This window comes from Hyperolius riggenbachi, chromosome 12 (assembly GCF_040937935.1).
Source record: "Hyperolius riggenbachi isolate aHypRig1 chromosome 12, aHypRig1.pri, whole genome shotgun sequence".
In the NCBI taxonomy this organism is placed as follows: Eukaryota; Metazoa; Chordata; class Amphibia; order Anura; family Hyperoliidae; genus Hyperolius; species Hyperolius riggenbachi.
In genome coordinates this window covers 217302856-217322460 of record NC_090657.1, presented here as the reverse complement: position 1 = coordinate 217322460, position 19605 = coordinate 217302856, and the positions used below count along the sequence as shown (strand labels likewise).

General features: G+C 43.1%; 1 protein-coding gene across 2 annotated transcripts in view; it reads left to right on the top strand.

The window, feature by feature from the left end:
• The window catches only part of NTN1 (netrin 1), a 431580-nt gene that overhangs the window by 368315 nt on the left and 43660 nt on the right, over positions 1 to 19605 (top strand). For both annotated transcript variants that reach the window (XM_068263271.1, XM_068263272.1), the window contains one exon: positions 17154 to 17303. In XM_068263271.1, the coding sequence (XP_068119372.1) occupies positions 17154 to 17303 (150 nt within the window). The remainder of the gene's footprint in view (positions 1 to 17153; positions 17304 to 19605) is intronic.

Here is a 19605-nt window from a genome sequence, read left to right as displayed (position 1 = left end):
GCATTCTCATTACTACCTCTCTAAGAGAGAAACCATAATGGGATCATTACTTTTCGATACGTCCTATTGTCTTTAGGAGGATTTCTTGTGCACCAGTAAGCCTTATTTCACCCATCTTTACCCGAGCCTTATTTCACCCATCTTTACCTGAGCCTTATTTCACCCATCTTTACCCGATTCTTATGCAGCCTTTAGCCTTGGTGCCTCCAACTTGTCCTTAGGAAGGGTTTCTGTGTGCCAGTTAGCCTAACTGCCTGCATCTTTCCTCATGTTGGATTCTTGTGCAGCACGTAGTCAGCCGCAATCCTGTCCTTAGGAACGGTATCTGTACTCTAGTTGGCCTATCTTCCTGCACCTCAGGTAACATTCATGTGCAGCACTTGGCAGCTTCATCTTGTCCTTAGGAAGAGCTTATGTTCTCCAGTTGGCCTAACTTCCTGCAGTGTCCTCAGGTAGGCAGCACTTAGCCTGAGTGCTTCCATCTTGTTAGAAAGGCTTCCTGTGCTCCAGTTGGCCTAACTCCCTGGATCATTCCTTAGGTAGGCAGCACTTAGCCTTATAGCCTCCATCTTGTCCTTAGGAATGGTTTATGTGCTCCAGTTGGCCTAACTCCCTGAATCTTTCCTTAGGTATGCAGCACTTAGCCTTAGAGCTTCCATCTTGTCCTCAGGATGGGTTTCTGGTCTCCAGTTGGCCTAACTTCCTGCATCTCCTGCCAGGTAGGCAGCACTTAGCCTGAGTGCCTCCATCTTGTCCTTAGAAAGGCTCCCTGTGCTCCAGCTGGCCTAACTCCATTCATCTTTCCTCAGGTAGGCAGCACTTAGCCTGAGAGCCTCCATCTTATCCTTAAGAAAGCTTTTTGTGTTTCAGTTGCCTAACTCCCTGCATCTTTCCTCAGGTAGGATTCTTCTGCCCCATTTAGCCTGAGAACCACCATAGGAAGGTTTTCTGTGCTCCAGTTGGCCAAACTTCCTCAGGTAGGATTCTTGTGCACTACTTAGCCTGAGAGCTTGCCCCTAACATAGGTTCTTGTGCCCCAGTTAGCCGAAAAAGCCTCTGTGATGCCCTCGGTGGGAAGGCAGCCTGAGAACAAGAAGCATATTTTACTTTTCTCACAAAACCATCTGTGAAGAGCAGCTATAGACACAACATTTCTGAAATAACTCCCCCATTCTTTGTCCTTTGTGCGCTATCCTCCCTCCTCGCTCCCAGCCGTTCACTCACCGATGTTTGTTGCTTTTTTTGGTGATGCACTGATGTAAATATAAAACATGACCTTTTGGCATGTTCGTGTTTGACAACCACGCAGCGAATGACATGCCAGGTGTTTTTTACATAGCAGCTTCTTTCCCATCGCTAAGCGCACCTGTGCGAGTATGCAAGCAGGTGGATTAACCTCGTATCTGCCGGCGTAGCATTCCGGGCCGCTAAGCGACTCACCGGAGGCGTGAAACTTAACCCTTGCACGTACCACGCCGTCAGCGACACCCTCCGTCACAACACATTCCCACCGCATTGTTCCAGGCAGGAGGACGCATTTCAGTCCTCTCCACCGCGAGTGCAGATACCTTACGGGTGGCTTGTCATCGGGCCTAGTAAAATTTATTGACACAAGGATGGAGTGACGCATGTGCCATTCACTTTACTGACATTTTCACTTGGCATTTTACAGGCTCGTAAAACATTCAACACCTTTTGTAAGGAGAAAAATGACACAAGGATTAAGCTGTCCAAACACTTTCATTTTTCTACTGTATGACATTTTAACCATTTATGTCTATCGGACAATTCAGTATAGACCCGTGTCATTGCTTTTGTGATTGCCTACTAATGTAAAAAAAACATTAACCTATCATTTGAATACTGGGCAGGCCCTCCCTTTATTAGGAACACTATACTAATACTGGGCAGGGCCTCTCTTTATTAGGAACACAATATTAATACTGGGGACAGTCTCCCTTTATTAGGAACACTATACTAATACTGGGTAGGGTCTCCCTTTATTAGGAACACCATACTAATACTGGGTAGGGTCTCCCTTTATTAGGAACACTATACTAAGACTGGGTATGGCCTTCCTTTATTAGGAACACAATACTAATACTGGGCAGGGTCTCCCTATATTAGGAACACTATACTAATACTGGGCAGGGCCTCCCTATATTAGGAACACAATACTAATACTGGGCAGGGTCTCCCTATATTAGGAACACTATACTAATACTGGGTACTGGGCCTCCCTTTATTAGGAACACTATACTAATACTGGGTAGGGACTCCCTTTATTAGGAACACTATACTAATCCTGGGTAGGGACTTGCTTCATTACAAACACTATACTAATACTGGGTAGGGTTTCTATTAGGAACACAATATTAATACTGGGCAGGGCCTCCCTTTATTAGGAACACTATACTAATACTGGGCAGGGTCTCCCTTTATTAAGAGCACTGTACTAATACTGGCTAGGGTCTCCCTTTATTAGGAACACTATACGAATACTGGGCAGGGTCTCCCTTTAGTAGGAGCACTGTACTAATACTGGGTAGGGCTTCCATTTATTAGGAACACTATACTAATACTGGGCAGGGTCTCCCTTTATTAGGAACACTATACTAATACTGGGCAGGGTCTCCCTTTATTAGGAACACTATACTAATACTGGGCAGGGTCTCCCTTTATTAGGAACACTATACTAATACTAGGTAGGGCCTCCCTTTATTAGGAAAACTATACTTATACTGGGCAGGGCCTCCCTTTATTATGGGCACTAAAAAGATACTGAGTAGAGCCTCCATTTATTAGGAACACTATACTAATACTGGGTAGGGCCTCTCTTTATTAGCAACACTATACTAATACTGGGCAGGACCTCCCTTTATTAGGAACACTATACTAATACTGGGCAGGACCTCCCTTTATTAGGAACACTATACTAATACTGGGTAGGCCCTCCCTTTATTAGGAACACTATACTTATACTGGGCAGGGTCTCCCTTTATTAGGAACACTATACTAATACTGGGCAGGGTCTCCCTTTATTAGGAGCACTGTACTAATACTGGGTAGGGTCTCCCTTTATTAGGAACACTGTACTAATACTGGGCATGGCCTCCCTTTATTAGGAACACTATACTAATACTGGGTAGGGTCTCCCTTTATTAGGATCACTATACTAATACTGGGCAGGACCTTCCTTTATTAGGAACACTATACTAATACTGGGTAGGGTCTCCCTTTATTAGGAACACTATACTAATACTGGGCAGGACCTTCCTTTATTAGGAACACTATACTAATACTGGGTAGGGGGTCACCCTTTATTAGGAACACTATACTAATACTGGGTAGGCCCTCCCTTTATTAGGAACACTATACTAATACTGGGTAGGACCTCCCTTTATTAGGAACACTATACTAATACTGGGCAGGACCTTCCTTTATTAGGAACACTATACTAATACTGGGTAGGGGGTCACCCTTTATTAGGAACACTATACTAATACTGGGTAGGCCCTCCCTTTATTAGGAACACTATACTAATACTGGGTAGGACCTCCCTTTATTAGGAACACTATACTAATACTGGGTAGGGCCTCTCTTTATTGGTGTGAATTTCACAAAATGTCGGAAACATTCCTTTGAGATTCTGCTCTGTGCTGACAGCACATTTTGGTTATATACACATTCATGCTATAAATCCTCTATTTTACCCCGTCCCGTCCCGCATTCTGTTGTTACCAAATTGTGACCCAGCATCTGTGCCATCAGCAGAAATCCAGATTCATAAGACCAGGCTAAATGTTTCCAGTCTTCTGCTGTCCAGTGCTGGCAGGGGCAAACCCAGGATTTTCAAGGGGGGATTCCTGAAGGGTCTCCCTCAGCCACACACAATACAGTATACAAATATGATAGGACATCATGCTGGGTACACATAATGCAATTTTCCATCTGACCGACTGATAGGATCTGGCGACTGTTTCCAACATGTCAGATCTGCTCCCACAAAGGGATTGATCAGGAGCAGTTCGGATACAGATAATAATGAGGACAGCCAACATTGGTAATGAAGGGAAAATTGACACAGGGCTGTGCTCATTCCTTACTCTAAGTTCCCCAGAGCTGCTCCATGCTCTGTACACACACTGCTGCTCCATGCTCTGTACACACGCTGCTACTCCATGCTCTGTACACACACTGCTGCTCCATGCTCTGTACACACGCTGCTGCTCCATGCTCTGTACACACGCTGCTGCTCCATGCTCTGTACACACGCTGCTGCTCCATCCAAAGTCAACTGTAGCTGAGAAAGAAAGGGGGTGGGGCTGTGAGCTGCAGGATACCTGCAGATATTCTGATGTTTCTGTGCCAAGACACTGCACCAGCCCAGCCCCCCCCCCCCCCCCCGGCATTTGCCTATGGCTGGGGATCCAGTATCTACCCTAAGTCAGCTTACTGTTTTTGGCTGACAAGATTGAATTCTATTCTGCTTTGGCTTTATTTTACACTGAACTGGAAGGAGATGCTGAACTGCGGTGCTGGCCATATAGAGGTCATCTCCCAGCAGTAGGGAGGAGGTGGGTGGAGTTAGATGATCTGCTCTGTCCTGAGGAAGAAAACTCTGACTCTCCTAGAAGCAAGGAGATACATATTGAAGCCTCCTTGGTGTTTAAGTATCTTTGTTTAGTCAACTCCAACTCTTCATGACCATATGTACTTTTTCACACCAGATGTGCCTGTCAGTCACTGCTTCTTTCAGCTGTTGCATAGGCATGTTCATAGCTTCACATACCTGTATGCTCTGTTCATGTTAGCCTCTGTCGTCCTCTTCTTCATTTGCCTTCAATTTTTCAAAGCATCAAGGATTTTTCCAAAGTATCTGGGTTTCTCATTATATGACCAAAGTAACAAACCTTCTAGTGGACATTTAGGCCTCATGTTTTCATGTATTGACTGGTTAGATTTTCTGGCAGTCCAGGGAACTCTAAAAAGTGCAAAATGTTTCTACACATGACCTTATTTATAGTCCAACTTTCACAACCATATGTTACTACTGGAAAGGCCATAGCTTTAACTATCCTGATCTTTGTTGGTAAAGTGCAATCTCTATCCCAGGAAGATAAAATCTGTTACAACTTCTACTTTTTCCTGATCAATTTGTATATGGTTTATTGGAGCAGATGACATGACTTTAGTTTTATTGATGCAAAGCAGTAGATCAGCTTTGGCACTTTCTTGTTTGACATTCATGCCTAGGCTCTTTAATTCTTCCTCAGCCACCAGAGTGGTATCATCCGCATATCATTGCACAAAACTTTGTGTTTTGCTAATAATGCCTTATTCACTATCATATACATTGAAGAATGGGAAACTGAATCAGTGTTTTTAAAGGATACCCGAAGTGACATGGGACATGATGAAATAGACGTGTATGTACAGTGCCTAGCACACAAATAACTAGGCTGTGTTCCTTTTTTTCTTTCTCTGCCTGAAAGAGTTAAATATCAGGTATGTAAGTGGCTGACTGTCCTGACTCAGACAGGAAGTGACTACAATGTGACCCTCACTGATAAGAAATTCCCCTTTTTACCTCTTTCTTGCTCTCAGAAGCCATTTTCTGCTAGGAAAGTGTTTTAAAGTTTGAATTTCTTATCAGTGAGGGTAACACTGTAGTCACTTCCTGTCAGAGTCATGACTGAGTCAGCCACTTACATACCTGATGTTTAACTCTTTCAGGCAGAGAAAGAAAAAAGGGAACACAGCCTAGTTATTTGTGTGCTAGGCACTGTACATACCCATGTCTATCTCGTCATGTCACGTGTCACCTCGGTTGTCCTTTAACTGAAGCTCCTGACCAGTATCTGCATGACTTTATGCATTACGCTGCTTCCACAGGATTGGCTGGTTAGATAATCGCATGAATCAGCAGATCTCCTAATAAAATGCTCAGTGAACGTGCTTCCGAAATTATTTTACTGCATTTTTTTTGTAATTTGTCCGCTTGTGCCGAAGGAATGTTCTTTTACAAAAAAAAAAATCTGTGCAGACAATGAACAAAGTCAGCCTTTTGTTGGCAAAACTGTTGATTTTTAAGACGTAACACAGTGAAGTCGTTGAAGAAGCCCTGCAGGCATCAGATGCGAGGGAGGCCGCTCATTGTCTACAACGTCGAGAGCATTTGGTGCCTTCAGGTCAAAATAACAGACAGAGATGTTTCCAGGTGAGATGGTAGAAAAAGAAAATTAGAGCCCTGATGTTTGAGCAGATGAGGCTATAGTGTGCTTTCCAGCCACATTCCAAGAACCAGGAACTAGTCCATTATGGTTTAGGTTGAGAATGACCTCGCCAAGCAGGTTTTGCATCTGAAGCTGCTCGCTGACCAGGGGCTGCTGTGGAACAGCAGAGGCTGTAGCACTGGAGATGTCATGTGTGTCCGACTTACCAGTTCCTGGTGACAGAGCTACATCTGCCCAGTTCCTGAGAACCACTGAGCTCATATGTATTTAAGGTGGATGGAATTTAATAAAGGGGGCAAAAAATGTGTAAAATAGGAGGAAGTGGATTGGACTGGGGAATAAGACAACCATATTGCCAGAACTTGATGGTGGGGTTTTGTTTTACTGAACGGCACAGTCCAGAAATTGTTAGGAGAATCTGGTACCTTCCAGAGAAAGACAAAAACACAGAGACCCCAGGAACCCCGTATAGTGTTGTATGTCTGTAGAGATTATAAAAAAAAAATAATGGTGGGTGTTGGGTGATCGTCTTAACTATGGGCTGATTCCCCCGGTCTTCGGTAAATGGTCAGCTCGCCCTTCAATAAAACAGGGGGGGGGGGGGGGGGGGGGAGGAAACTGAAAAAAGAAAGAAACTAAAAATGGTTTAAAAAGCAAGGAACTGTTCACAGTAATTGGCTGACAGACAGGGAAGTGAATAACGACTCGTTATTCACTAGTTTATTAAATACACCTGACAATGCGTTTTGTGATAACTTCCCACTTCATCGGGTCAAACATGTCAATAGCAAGTAGAGGATCGGCTTCATCGGTTATCTTCTCTAGCTTGTGCTTGGTCTCCTGCTTTACTTTTGTCTATGAATAATTCAGCGGTACTGACATGGCCACCTACTGACAATATTATCTTGAAGAAGAATCAGAATAGTTGCCAGAGGCCACATCAGAGTGAATGAAAAAAAAAAGCTTAATAAAAAAAATTAATTTCCAGCTCGATAGTTTTTAATGCTTAATGTTGATCTTTGTGCACCAGTTACTATACTTGTACAGCTGTTGTCCAGGGTGGCCTTCATCTTGTCCTTATGGAACGTTCTTGTTCAGTGGTTGGCCTAATTGACTCCATCTTGTACACTAAGAAGCTTTTTGACCAGCAGTTAGCTTCAGTACCTCCATCTTCTGCTCATCTGTTTTTTTTCAGTAGTTACCCTAAAAGACCTTTACAGATAAAGGCCTTGTAAGGGCGTCCTTTGTAAGGTTTCTTAGTTAGCAGTTGGCCTGAGTCCTTCCATCTATCCCCCAAGAAAGTCTCTAGTTTATTGGTTACCCTGAATACCTCCATCTAGTCCTCAGAAAATCTTTATGTTGCACTTACATTTTTTCCCTAGGAAGATTCTTGTTCCAGAGTGCCACCATCTTATTTACAGGAAGATTATTGTTCAGTGATCCATCTTGACATCCATGAACCTTCTGTTCAGTGGTTGGCTTGAATGACTTCACCTTGCCCTCAAGCTTCTTGTTCATTTGTTGACTTGAGTAACACCATCATTTTCTCAGGGAAGGTTCTTGTTCAGTGGTTGGCTGCAGTGCCTCCATCTTGTCCTCAGTTAAGTTTCTTGTTCTGTCTGTCTTCTCCTCAGGGAAGCTTCTTTGACTTGAGTGTTCCATCTTGTCCTCAGGACGTTTCTTGTTTGGTGGTTGACCTGCCACTTCCGTTCTCAAGGAAGCATCAGCCGCTAGCCTCGGGTGCTTTCGTACTTGGTGAATTTATTTTGCTCCCATCAAGAGTCTTCATCAATAAAGAAAATAACACAGATGTCATTTTGAACCTCTGGCTATTATATTTTTTTTAAATCGCTGGCCTAATGGAAAATTCAGACACCTGCTCTGCCTTCTTGCTTTAAGTGACCAGTCAGGGCAGCTGGAGTTCTCCTGGGAGGTGAACAGCAGCAGGCTCCATATTTTTCTCATGACATGTTTATAAAGCTTCAATATTGTAAGCAGCGTCTTGATCCCACCCGATAATGAATCAAACAGTATAGACGTCCGTCTTTCATGGTGCACAACAAAAGAACGTTCAGGATTCACGAAGCCGCACCTGGAAGATAAACAGAAGAGACAATGCTGCAATCAGCGCAAAATAAAAGTCAGGAAAGGCAGCAGTGGTGTAGAAGGCTCCCTGAATATTACTAAACTCACATCACAATTGCACGACTTTAATCTCAAATATCTACAGCAGGTACTTCAGCAACAGGCAAGAATGTTGTAAGATGCACAGACAATAGTAATATCAGATACGGCACCAGCAACCCAGTTTTGCAGATGATACAAAATGATATGGTATTAGTATTTGGCAGGACGGTGACCTACTACAGGAAGAGTCTGGCGACTTGGCCATATGAGCAGGCATATGGAATTTAATGTTGATGGTTATGCACCTGCACCTCAGTGGTAGAACACCATATAAAATAAATGACGTACAGCCTCGGAGAAGGCAGACATCGGACTTGGAGAAGGACTTGGTAATACTGATTGATAATTAACTAAGTAAGGGTACCCAATGCCAAGCAGCAGAAGCTAAAGCATATAAAATTCTGGGACACATAAAGCAGGAGATAGAATCATGAGATGCTCGTATACGACTCCCTCTTGTGAGACCACATCTGGAGTATGGGGCACCACACTCAATGAAGGACAAGCACGTTCTAGAACAGGTACAAAGTCAGGCAACTAAATAAACCACAGGGATGGAAGATCTCACATAGCAAGAAAGGTTGTAAAAACTGGGCTTTTATAGCTTAACTACCTGCAGGCCACCGCAGTATAAATCTACGGCGGGCAGGGGGCGCTGCGGTTCTGACCGGACGTAAACTCTACGTCCCATTCACCGCACGTCCCCGCCGCTCGATCTCCGCAGAAATGTGCTGCCCTGCCGCCTCTATGACGGCAGAGCACTGTGAGCCGGGCAGGAGCCGTTTTTATTGGCTCCTGGCCCTGCCATTCATGTAAGCCGTTCCCATTGGCTTACATTGAGTGACAGGGTCAGGAGCCAATGAAAGCGGCTCCTGAACGGTGCACAGCGCTCTGCCGTCATAGCGACGGCAGAGAGAGCAGCCTGTAGCAGGGACAGAGCGACGTGACCGGCGGGAGCGGCGAATTGTCGGGAAGCGGCGGTTTACTGGACCAGCACCCTCTGGTCCTTAAGGGGGCAGAGGGTGCTGGTCCCGAAGTGGTTAAGAAGAGATTACTTGTTTTTGTTTCATCTCTCTTTGATTGCAATACTCTCTGGGTGGAATAATCATGGTAAATAAATTATAGCCTTTTAAAAAAAATAATAATTTGAATCCAATTAAAGAAAACTCAAGGTGTGCAGATGGCACACAGAGGCAAGTTCTCTGCCTCATGACCTGCCTCTGTGTCCCCACACCGCCAATCTATGCCCCCCACCGCACTATAGCCCCCAGGATTAGTGACAATATTTGTCTCCATTACCCCGCTTTTCTGCACACTGCGAGAGACACACAGTCTCTCCGTGCAGCGTCGTGACCTATAAGTTACAAAAGTGAAAGTGGACCAGTGCGGCCCACAGGAGCTGCGGGGAGCGGGTTTTTTTTTGGGGGGGGGGGGGGGGCTACCAGATCCGCTCAGCCCCCCGGATCAGATAGCCTACTTTTTTTTTTTTTTTTTACTTTTTGAGCCCACCTTGGGCTCTCTTTAAGGCAAGGTTCATGTAGAACCCAGTCAAACATCTATTGATCTATTTTTTTTTTATTCTCTAATTGCTATTGGTTAAATTCTTCTGAGTAATAAGTTGTCCTTGAAGCTCAATATCTAGCCACATAGAGGCAGTTTCTACTGCTTTCCTTGCCATGTTCTGCAAAATGTTTCATCACTACTTAACTTAACGCAGGAAGAAGTAAAGGCAAGACTAAATAAATTAAAAATAGACAAGGCACCTGGCCCGGATGGCATGCATCCTCGGGTCCTAAGAGAATTAAGTTCAGTTATAGCTAAGCCCCTTTATCTTATCTTTTGTGACTCTCTTGCAACTAGCAGAGTCCCAGTGGATTGGCGTACAGCCCACGTTTTCCCATTATTTAAGAAGGGCAAAAAATCAGATCCAGGAAATTATAGACCTGTAAGCTTAACATCAGTTGTATGCAAACTATTTGAGGGGTTACTAAGAGATACTATACATGACTTCATAGTAGAAAATAATCTTATTTCTCAGCATCAACATGGGTTTACTAAAGACAGGTCCTGTTTGACTAACATGCTCAGCTTTTATGAGGTAGTGAATGCTAATATGGATATTGGGAATGCTGTAGATGTGATATACTTGGACTTTGCAAAGGCCTTCGACACTGTTCCCCACAGAAGTCTAGTGCAAAATTTGAGGATGCAAGGACTGGGGAAGAGTCTGTGTGCATGGATAGGGAACTGGCTAATGGACAGAAAACAAAGAGTTGTGGTCAATGGATCGTACTCAAAATGGGAGACTGTTAGCAGTGGGGTCCCACAGGGGTCTGTACTGGGTCCAGTGCTCTTCAATTTATTTATTAATGACCTAGTAGATGCAGTAGTGAGCAATGTTGCTATTTTTGCAGATGATACAAAATTGTGCAGAATCATCAACTCTCAGGAAGATAGTGTCATATTGCAACAGGATCTGGATAGGATGGCTATATGGGCACATACATGGCAGATGAAATTCAATGTTGACAAATGTAAAGTCATGCATTTTGGTCGTACCAATGGTCTAGCACCATACAAAATAAATGGGATACAGTTGGGAACATCAAACTTGGAGAAGGACTTAGGAGTACTCATCGACAACAAGTTAAATAATCGTACTCAATACCAAGCCGCTGCAGCTAAAGCGAACAAAATTTTGGGATGCATTAAAAGGGAAATAAAAACTCGAGATGCTAGCATAATATTGCCCCTGTTTAACTCTCTAGTAAGGCCACATCTGGAATATGGAATTCAGTTCTGGGCACCACATTACAAAAAAGATATTGCAGTTTTAGAGCAGGTGCAGAGACGAGCTACAAAATTGATACGTGGGATGGAAGGTCTCACTTACCAAGAAAGGTTAGATAAACTGGGTTTATTTAGTCTAGAGAAAAGACGCCTTAGAGGAGATCTAATTAACATGTATAAATACATTAGAGGGCAATATAATAGCTTGGCGGATGAGCTTTTTGTCCCTAGGCCTTCTCAAAGGACTAGAGGACATGAGCTGCGCATGGAGGAAAAACGTTTTAGCCATTTATTTAGGAAAGGGTTCTTTACAGTAAGAGTGGTTAAGATGTGGAATGCATTGCCACAGGAAGTCGTTATGGCAAACTCTATACCTGCATTTAAAGGGGGCTTAGATGCTTTCCTTGCGTTGAAAGACATCCATGGCTACAATTACTAAGTTATGCCTAATGATGTTGATCCAGGGATTTTATCTGATTGCCATCTGGAGTCAGGAAGGAATTTTTCCCATTTGGGGCTAATTGGACCATGCCTTGTGGGGTTTTTTGCCTACCTCTGGATCAACAGGGGTATGTGGGGGACGGGCTGGAGTTGTACTTTGTACTGGTTGAACTTGATGGACGTATGTCTTTTTTCAGCCAAAATAACTATGTAACTATGTAACTACTACAAGCAGCTTCTTCCATCCAGGGGAAGTAATTTACACTTCTATGCACAGATAATCCACTTACTCCAAACTAAAGATTTAACAGCTGGTGCTCATGATGTAGATATCAGCTGTTTAAGTTGCCTGGTTGAAGGTGTGTATTGTACAGATGGATGATCAGTATTATACGGTGTTGATAAATGGCCGCCCTCCCTGCTTAGGGATGTTTCTCCACTAGGCATCTTAGACAATTGCAGTGTCTGGGTGTATCCTCCACCTCACTTGATGTGAAGAAGTCACTTGTAATAGTGACAAAATGTCCTTTTAGTACATAAGACTGTGTTTAGTTGAATCTTCCAGGTGTACATCAGATCAAGCAAGGATGGATTAATCAATCATTGTAATTAGTGAAAAACAGCAGCCTGGTTGGAGCAAAGCTTGAAGCAAAAATAAAGTGACGAGATCATTAATTGTATGTGTAGTACAGCTAAGAAATAGAACATTAGCAGCAAAGAAAAGAGTCCCTTGTTGTTTTCCTGTATGGGAAGAGTTTAAAAAAAACAAATTCAGTTGTTATCTATGCAAAAGAGCTTCTCTGAGGTCGAATACAGTCCTGTTTTCTGAAGCACTGTTTTCTATAGCAGAACGACCAAGAAACAGTGAGAGACAGCTAGAAATATTTTACTGCAGGAATGTTCACACAGCTTTGTTTTCATTTATAGCTTAAAAGACAGAGTGTGGTTTTAAAACTGCAACTGTGACAGTATGCTGCAGTGTTATAAAAAAGCTATAGAACTGAAAATAAAAATGAGACTTTGCTACTTATATTCTATTCATTATTCATACTACACATATAATTCATTATATCATATATTTTTATTCCGATTCAGGTTTGCTTTAAAGCGGACCCAAACCAAACAGGCTTTTAATTCAAAATACTTAGTTGCAGCACTCTGACACATACAAAGATAAATAAACACTCCTTCAAGCCTATGAGCATTTCAGTGCATGCTTTTCACCCTTCTCTTTTCATAACTAGGGTTATTCAGGTGGCAGCCATTAGCAATTCCTCCATTGCCGGACACCTCCTACGCCACCAGTCTGCTGGATTCTGTCCCGGCAATATGAAAGGAAGGGAGGGGTTCCTCCAATAAATGTAAAATATTTTATATTGTCATCATGCAGCTGAAAAAGGCTGCTATTTATTATTATAATTTAGAAAATAGATTTTATTTCTGAAATCGTGTATTTTTAATTTGGGTCCACCTTTAACCTACTAAGTAATAATGGCTTATCGATAAGTACATCAGACTTGGGGATAATGGTTGATAACAAGTTAAACAATCATATCCAATGTCAAGCAGCAGCAGCTAAAGCAAATACAATTCCGGGATGCAGAAAATGCGATATAAATCACGAGATGCTAGTGTACTACTCCCCTCTGTGTAACCAGTGATGTAGCAATAGGGGGTGCAGAGGTGGCGACCGCACCCGGGCCCTTGGGCCAGAGGGACCCTTCCTCAACTGCAGTATTAGCTCTTTATTGGTCCTGTGCTGGTAATAATCACTTCTATTGTTATTCTGAATAGTAGTGATCATTGATAAACTGTTCTAATAAAGAAAAATAACTGGCACACCACGCAGTTGAAATGCTTAATTTATAATTGTATTGTAAGCATGAAAAAGTTTGCGCATCAGATACAGAAAAATGGGCTTATCCAACAATTGAATAGCCCTAATGTGGCACAATGTATAACACAATACACACTACAGGCAGTTACAACACAGGCAATTACAGTGAAAGGGATCAAAGAAACAAACAATCCAATGCATATGAACTAACTGCTGCCTAACAAAACAAATGAATGTCAGTGGCAAATGTCAGCCCAACGGCTGACTACACTAAAGCATAAATGGCAGCATTAGATTTGAGAACAAGGATTGTGCAAGATAATTGATAAACTGTTCCCCATTCCCTGCTTGCAGCTCTGACACTGTGTTGTCCTTGGCAGGTTTTGGTGCATCGTATCAGTTGTTATGTAGACAGTGCTTGAGGGGCCCAATATAAAACTCGCACTGGGGCCCAAAGCTCCTTAGCTAGGCCACATCTAGAGTATTAGATACAGTTTTGGGAACCACACTATAGGAAGAACATTAACATACTAGAATAGGTACAAAAGACAACTTAAATTAATCAAATAGACAGATAGAAGGCCTCACTTACCAAGAAAGGTTGAACAAAACTGGGCTTATATTTAGCCTGGAAAAAAGATGGCTACTGGGTGACCTGATTAACATGTATAAATACATCAGAGGGCAATACAAAATCTTGGCAGATGGGCTTTTTTGTCCCTAGGCTTGTGTACAGGACAAGGGAACATGATCTGCATATGACGGAAAAAAGGTTTTGCCATCTATTTAGGAAGGGGTTCTTTACAGTAAGAGTGGTTAAAATGTGGAATGTATTGCCACAGGAAGCCAGTTCCGTGTGGTCCGCTATTAGTCATGGAGAGAAGACATAACAACAAAAGCTGTTTAGGTGATACCTTTAATGACTGGATCAGAACCATACAGAGTACAGTACTTCTGATCCAGAACCACCTAAACAACTTCTGTTGTTATGTCTTTGGATTACCACAGAAAGTAGTTATGGCACATTCTATACAGTAGAATCCCTTTATAGTGACCTTCAAGAGACCCGAAGAAGTAGCTTACAATATCAGAAGTTTACTATATCAGAATTGGTCATACATTCTATATTTACATAGTTACATAGTTATTTTGGTTGAAAAAAGACATACGTCCATCGAGTTCAACCAGTATAAAGTACAACACCAGCCTGCTCCCTCACATATCCCTGTTGATCCAGAGGAAGGCGAAAAACCCTTACAAGGCATGGTCCAATTAGCCCCTCAAGGGAAAAATTCCTTCCCGACTCCAGATGGCAATCAGATAAAATCCCTGGATCAACATCATTAGGCATATTTATACAGACGCAGTTGCTGGGACCTAAGGAATAAGTTTACTATATCCAGAGGGTTACCTATATTAGAGTTTACAGAAGATTATACTGTATCTGCATTTAAAGGTTTGGTGCTTTCCTTGCATTGAAAGACGTTTGTGGCTATAATCAGTGGCGTAGCTAAGGAGCTGTGGGCCCCGATGCAAGTTTTACAATGGGCCCCTCAAGCACTCTATACATAACAATTGATACAGCGCACCAAAACCTGCCAATGGCAACTACAGTGTCAGAGGTGCAAGAAGGGGATGGGGAGCAGCTTGTTATTTATTACCACTATTCAAAGCATCCATAGAAGTGATTATTATGAGCACAGGACCAACAGAGAGCTAATACTGCAGTTGAGGGAGGGCCCTTCAGGGTCCCTCTGGCCCAAGGGCCCCGATGCGATTGCAACCTCTGCAACCCCTATTGCTACGCCCCATGGCTATAATTTACTAGGTGATTCCTGGCAGAGTTGATCCACGGATATTATTTGACTGCCACCTGGAGTTGGGAATTATTTTTATTTTCCCTAAAAAGGTTAATTGGCCTAAGCCGTTAGCCCTCCCCTGGATCAACTGGGATATGTGAGGGTGCAGTAGAGAAAGGTACCTCATGTTTGTTTATTTTTATTCTGATTGGACTTGATTGATGAATGTCTTTTTTCCAACCAACCAAACTATGTAACTATGGAAGAGTTGACCTGCGTGCCTTCCTGTTAGAGCTCATCTGTTGTCTTCTCTTACCCCACCCATATCTGCATGAGTGGCTACATGTACAAATCCCTGGGTTTCCGCTTTACAATAGTCCTACTAAATTGTTCCATTTATTTCATGGGGTTGTTCAATGTGGTGTCATGTTTGTTTTGTGGTTCATGATCTCTTTATCAAGGTAAGTGCAATCACCTGGGGAACGACTTCAGAGCTCTGGGGGGCCACATGGCCACTGTTTTCTGAATACCAAGAATGGGGTGACGCAGCTTCTTGAAGTGGCACAGCTTCCCCACCCCCTCCAGTATGTATAGTATTGGGTGTTACTCTGAGTCTATACTGATAGTAAACCAGCTGCAGTCTGTGCTGATTTCTGCTACCTCCAGTATAAACTGTTACTCTGTGCCTGTACTGATAGTAAACTAGCTGCAGTATGTGCCTGTACTGATAGTAAACTTGCAGCATCATCTGTTTATCTCTATTAGTACAGGCACAGAGTAACAGCTGATACTGTACATACTGGAGGTAACAGAGATTAGCACACGATGCAGCTAGTTTACTATCAGTGCAGGCATAGAGAAACAGCTTATATTATACATACTGGGGATAACAGTATACTAGCTGCAGCGTGTGCTGATCTCTGTTACCTCCAGTATGTACAGTATCAGCTGTTACTCTGTGCCTGTACTGATAGTAAACTTGCTGCAGCATCTGTTTATCTCTATCAGTACAGGCACATATTGCAGCTAGCTTACTATTAGTACAGGCGCAGAGTAACAGCTGATACTGTACATACTGGAGGTAACAGAGATCAGCACACGCTGCAGCTAGTTTACTATCAGTACAGGCACAGAGTAACAGCTGATACTGTACATACTGGAGGTAACAGAGATCAGCACACGCTGCAGCTAGTTTACTATCAATACAGGCACAGAGTAACAGCTTATACTGTACATACTGGAGGTAACAGAGATCAGCACACACTGCAGCTAGTTTACTATCAGTACAGGCACAGAGTAACAGCTGATACTGTACATACTGAAGGTAGCAGAGATCAGCACACGCTGCAGCTAGTATACTGTTATCCCCAGTATGTATAATATAAGCTGTTTCTCTATGCCTGTACTGATAGTAAACTAGCTGCAGCATGTACTGATCTTACTCTAAATCCCGTATCATCGCTCTGCAGCTGTTATTTGCAATTCTGCCATCACTATCAGAGAAATTATTTACCGTCATTTTTGTATAGTAAACAAGGAACAGATTATCCAGATTGTATTTTAAAACTAAAATCAGTAATGCATCATTTGTTTAAAAAAAAAAATGTTATCAATAAGAACTGCTGAAAAAAAATGGCAAAAGTGTGTTTTGTGACTGTATGCACTGATTATGTAGCTTGTATTGGCTTCAGTAGAAAGCTTGCATGATAGATTCCCCCGCCTCCTTCCCTGGCTGTCCCCTCCCCCAGCAGATCTCAATGACTCCTCCCCCCTCCTTACCCCTACCCCACCATGATAGAACTTGTGTTTTGGCTTATTGTGACCTTGTTGTTCCAACCCCTTCTCGTCTCTTCCACCCCGCAGCCTGCGATTGCCATCCTGTTGGTGCGGCCGGCAAAACCTGTAATCAGACCACGGGCCAGTGTCCCTGCAAAGATGGCGTGACTGGCATAACATGCAATCGATGTGCCAAGGGCTACCAACAAAGCCGCTCGCCCATTGCCCCCTGCATAAGTATGTCTTGTCAGTATTATGTGTTGTACAGACTGGTAACGAGCAATGCCATCCACTCGAGACCTGAAGACCATCCAATATGTAGTGTTGCCATGGTAACAAGAATAGGCCTCAGGCCTACATGTCAGAAGAACCGCTCTAGCCCCACCGACAAGTGTCCTTCCTTCATGAGGACCTGTCGTTTCTCCATCACACCCTCCATGCATACAGTGCAGCTGTCTCCTGGGCAGCCATTTTGTATTTGTGTTCTTATAAGTATGCCCTATTGTATAGCTAGACACCCGGAGCGCCTTTACTCACTCCTTCTTCCTCAAATACGTTCTCATGAACTTGGGTTCATCCTGAGACATGGCTCATGTTTAACATTGCTGAAGTAATGCCGTGCTTTGTGGATTGGGTAAGGTATGAATCAGAAAATAAACAACCAAAAATAACAACGTTCACCTAATTAGATTTCCTTCAGCTTCCTGTTCCTCTAACTGCGGCCTGTGGATGCCTTAGGCAGTTGTGAATAGATGGGGCACATTGTTGGGCTGTTGATTCATCCTAAAAGACGTCCACACCATGGCCAGAGCTCGGTAAAAGGTCTATGAGTAGATGGCATTGTGTCTTCAGTACACGTCTATTACTAACATTGTGTGATCTTCTTCTGAAACTGCTCTAGAATTAGTGTTTAGAAAAATTTAGCATAACACGAGATACCGAAGTCTAAACCGACAGCTGCCTGAATTTTATTTATAACATAAAGATGTCCTCCAGTCTTAATTGGTAGTTGAATGAAGAAAGAACAATGAAGCCCCTCACAAAATAATGAACCACAAGGGCACCACTCCTAACGTCTTGTGGTTATAGTCTCCCATCTTTTGGGTTGGACCACATCCATCTCCTGCTTGGTACAGTTGAAGATGGCCATCTTTGGTTGCCAAATGTGTATCCATGGGCATCCAAATAGCAGCTCATGTGGGCAGCTCTGAAATTCACAGATGGTCCTTCAGATGGTGGCTGGGTCAATGCCCTGACATTTCAGGCAACCCTAGCCTAGGACATTCAAGACCCTTGCAGTTCCGGTAAAGATTGCTCTAATAAGGGGGGTTGTGTTACCGTGGAGGACCTCTTTATTTTGTTTTAATTGTCACATTCTGTATTTTTGGTAAATATGTGATTGATTCTCTCTTGGAGAGGACGTCGTTCTCAGGGACCCTTCTACAGAGTGATGTCCAATAATGTTGGATTTTACCTCCCTGATTAACATTTGCATCTTCCTTTTCCTTGTGCCTTTTTCTTTCTTCTCCGGATTATATCTTATAGACTCGAAGGAGCCTTTTGAAGGACATGTTAGGTAAACCTTAAAGGATACCTGCATTTACTCACCGGGGTTACCTGTTTGGTTGCTGGGGGTAACAGAACCTCCTTTGTTCCCCAGAAGGTGTGTTTTCCATACAAATCCTCAAAATGCTACATGAAAGAATATCGGTACTTATGCACATAAATACAGTTCTCAGTTTTCCTCTCTTCTTGATTAAACTGGACATTTTGCCCAAATACAGAGATGCAGCCACTAAGGCGTAGTGACTCACCAATAGTGATGGTCACTTCTAGGAAAACTCATGGAGGAGCATGTGATCAGTTTGGTCAGGTGATATGTAAGTCTCTGATTTGCTAGTCATGATCATGTGCAGGATGTGATCACAGCAAATCTATCAGCTGATCATATAAATCACATGTTTCTCCATGAGTTCTCCTAGACATGACCATCACTACTTACCAATCCACAATGACAATTGTGAACAGTGGTGATGTCATTTCCTGTCTAACCAAAGAAGCTTGGGCAGCAGGAGAAGCTTCTGCCAATCACAGAGGCTTTTCCTGCACTCCTGTGGATATTCTCGCTCCTTTTGGGTGGACAGGAGATGAAGTCACTTTTCTAGACAGCTGTCATTGTGCAGTGCAGGGATGCAGATGTGGAGGATGCTACATAGACTATGGAGGCCACATCTCTGTTGCTGTGTGATCAACCCCAAAGCTTCCTACCATGAGCCCTTCTGTGGGGATGGGGGATGTTCTGTTACCCAAACAGCCAACTGCATTTACAAAAATAGTTTTTGGCATTCTAACAGATCAGGTGGTTAGTCTGGAGAAGAAAAACAACTCTCTGTGAATGATGATGCCTTTTAAAGAGAACCTGTCACCAGGTGTGTCATTGCCCACAGTAAAATAACCTTTATATATTGAAGTTAATCTGGATGAGGCTGGCTGCTGTGTTTAAGACTATCCTGGTTCAGCTCCTGTGACAGAGATGATG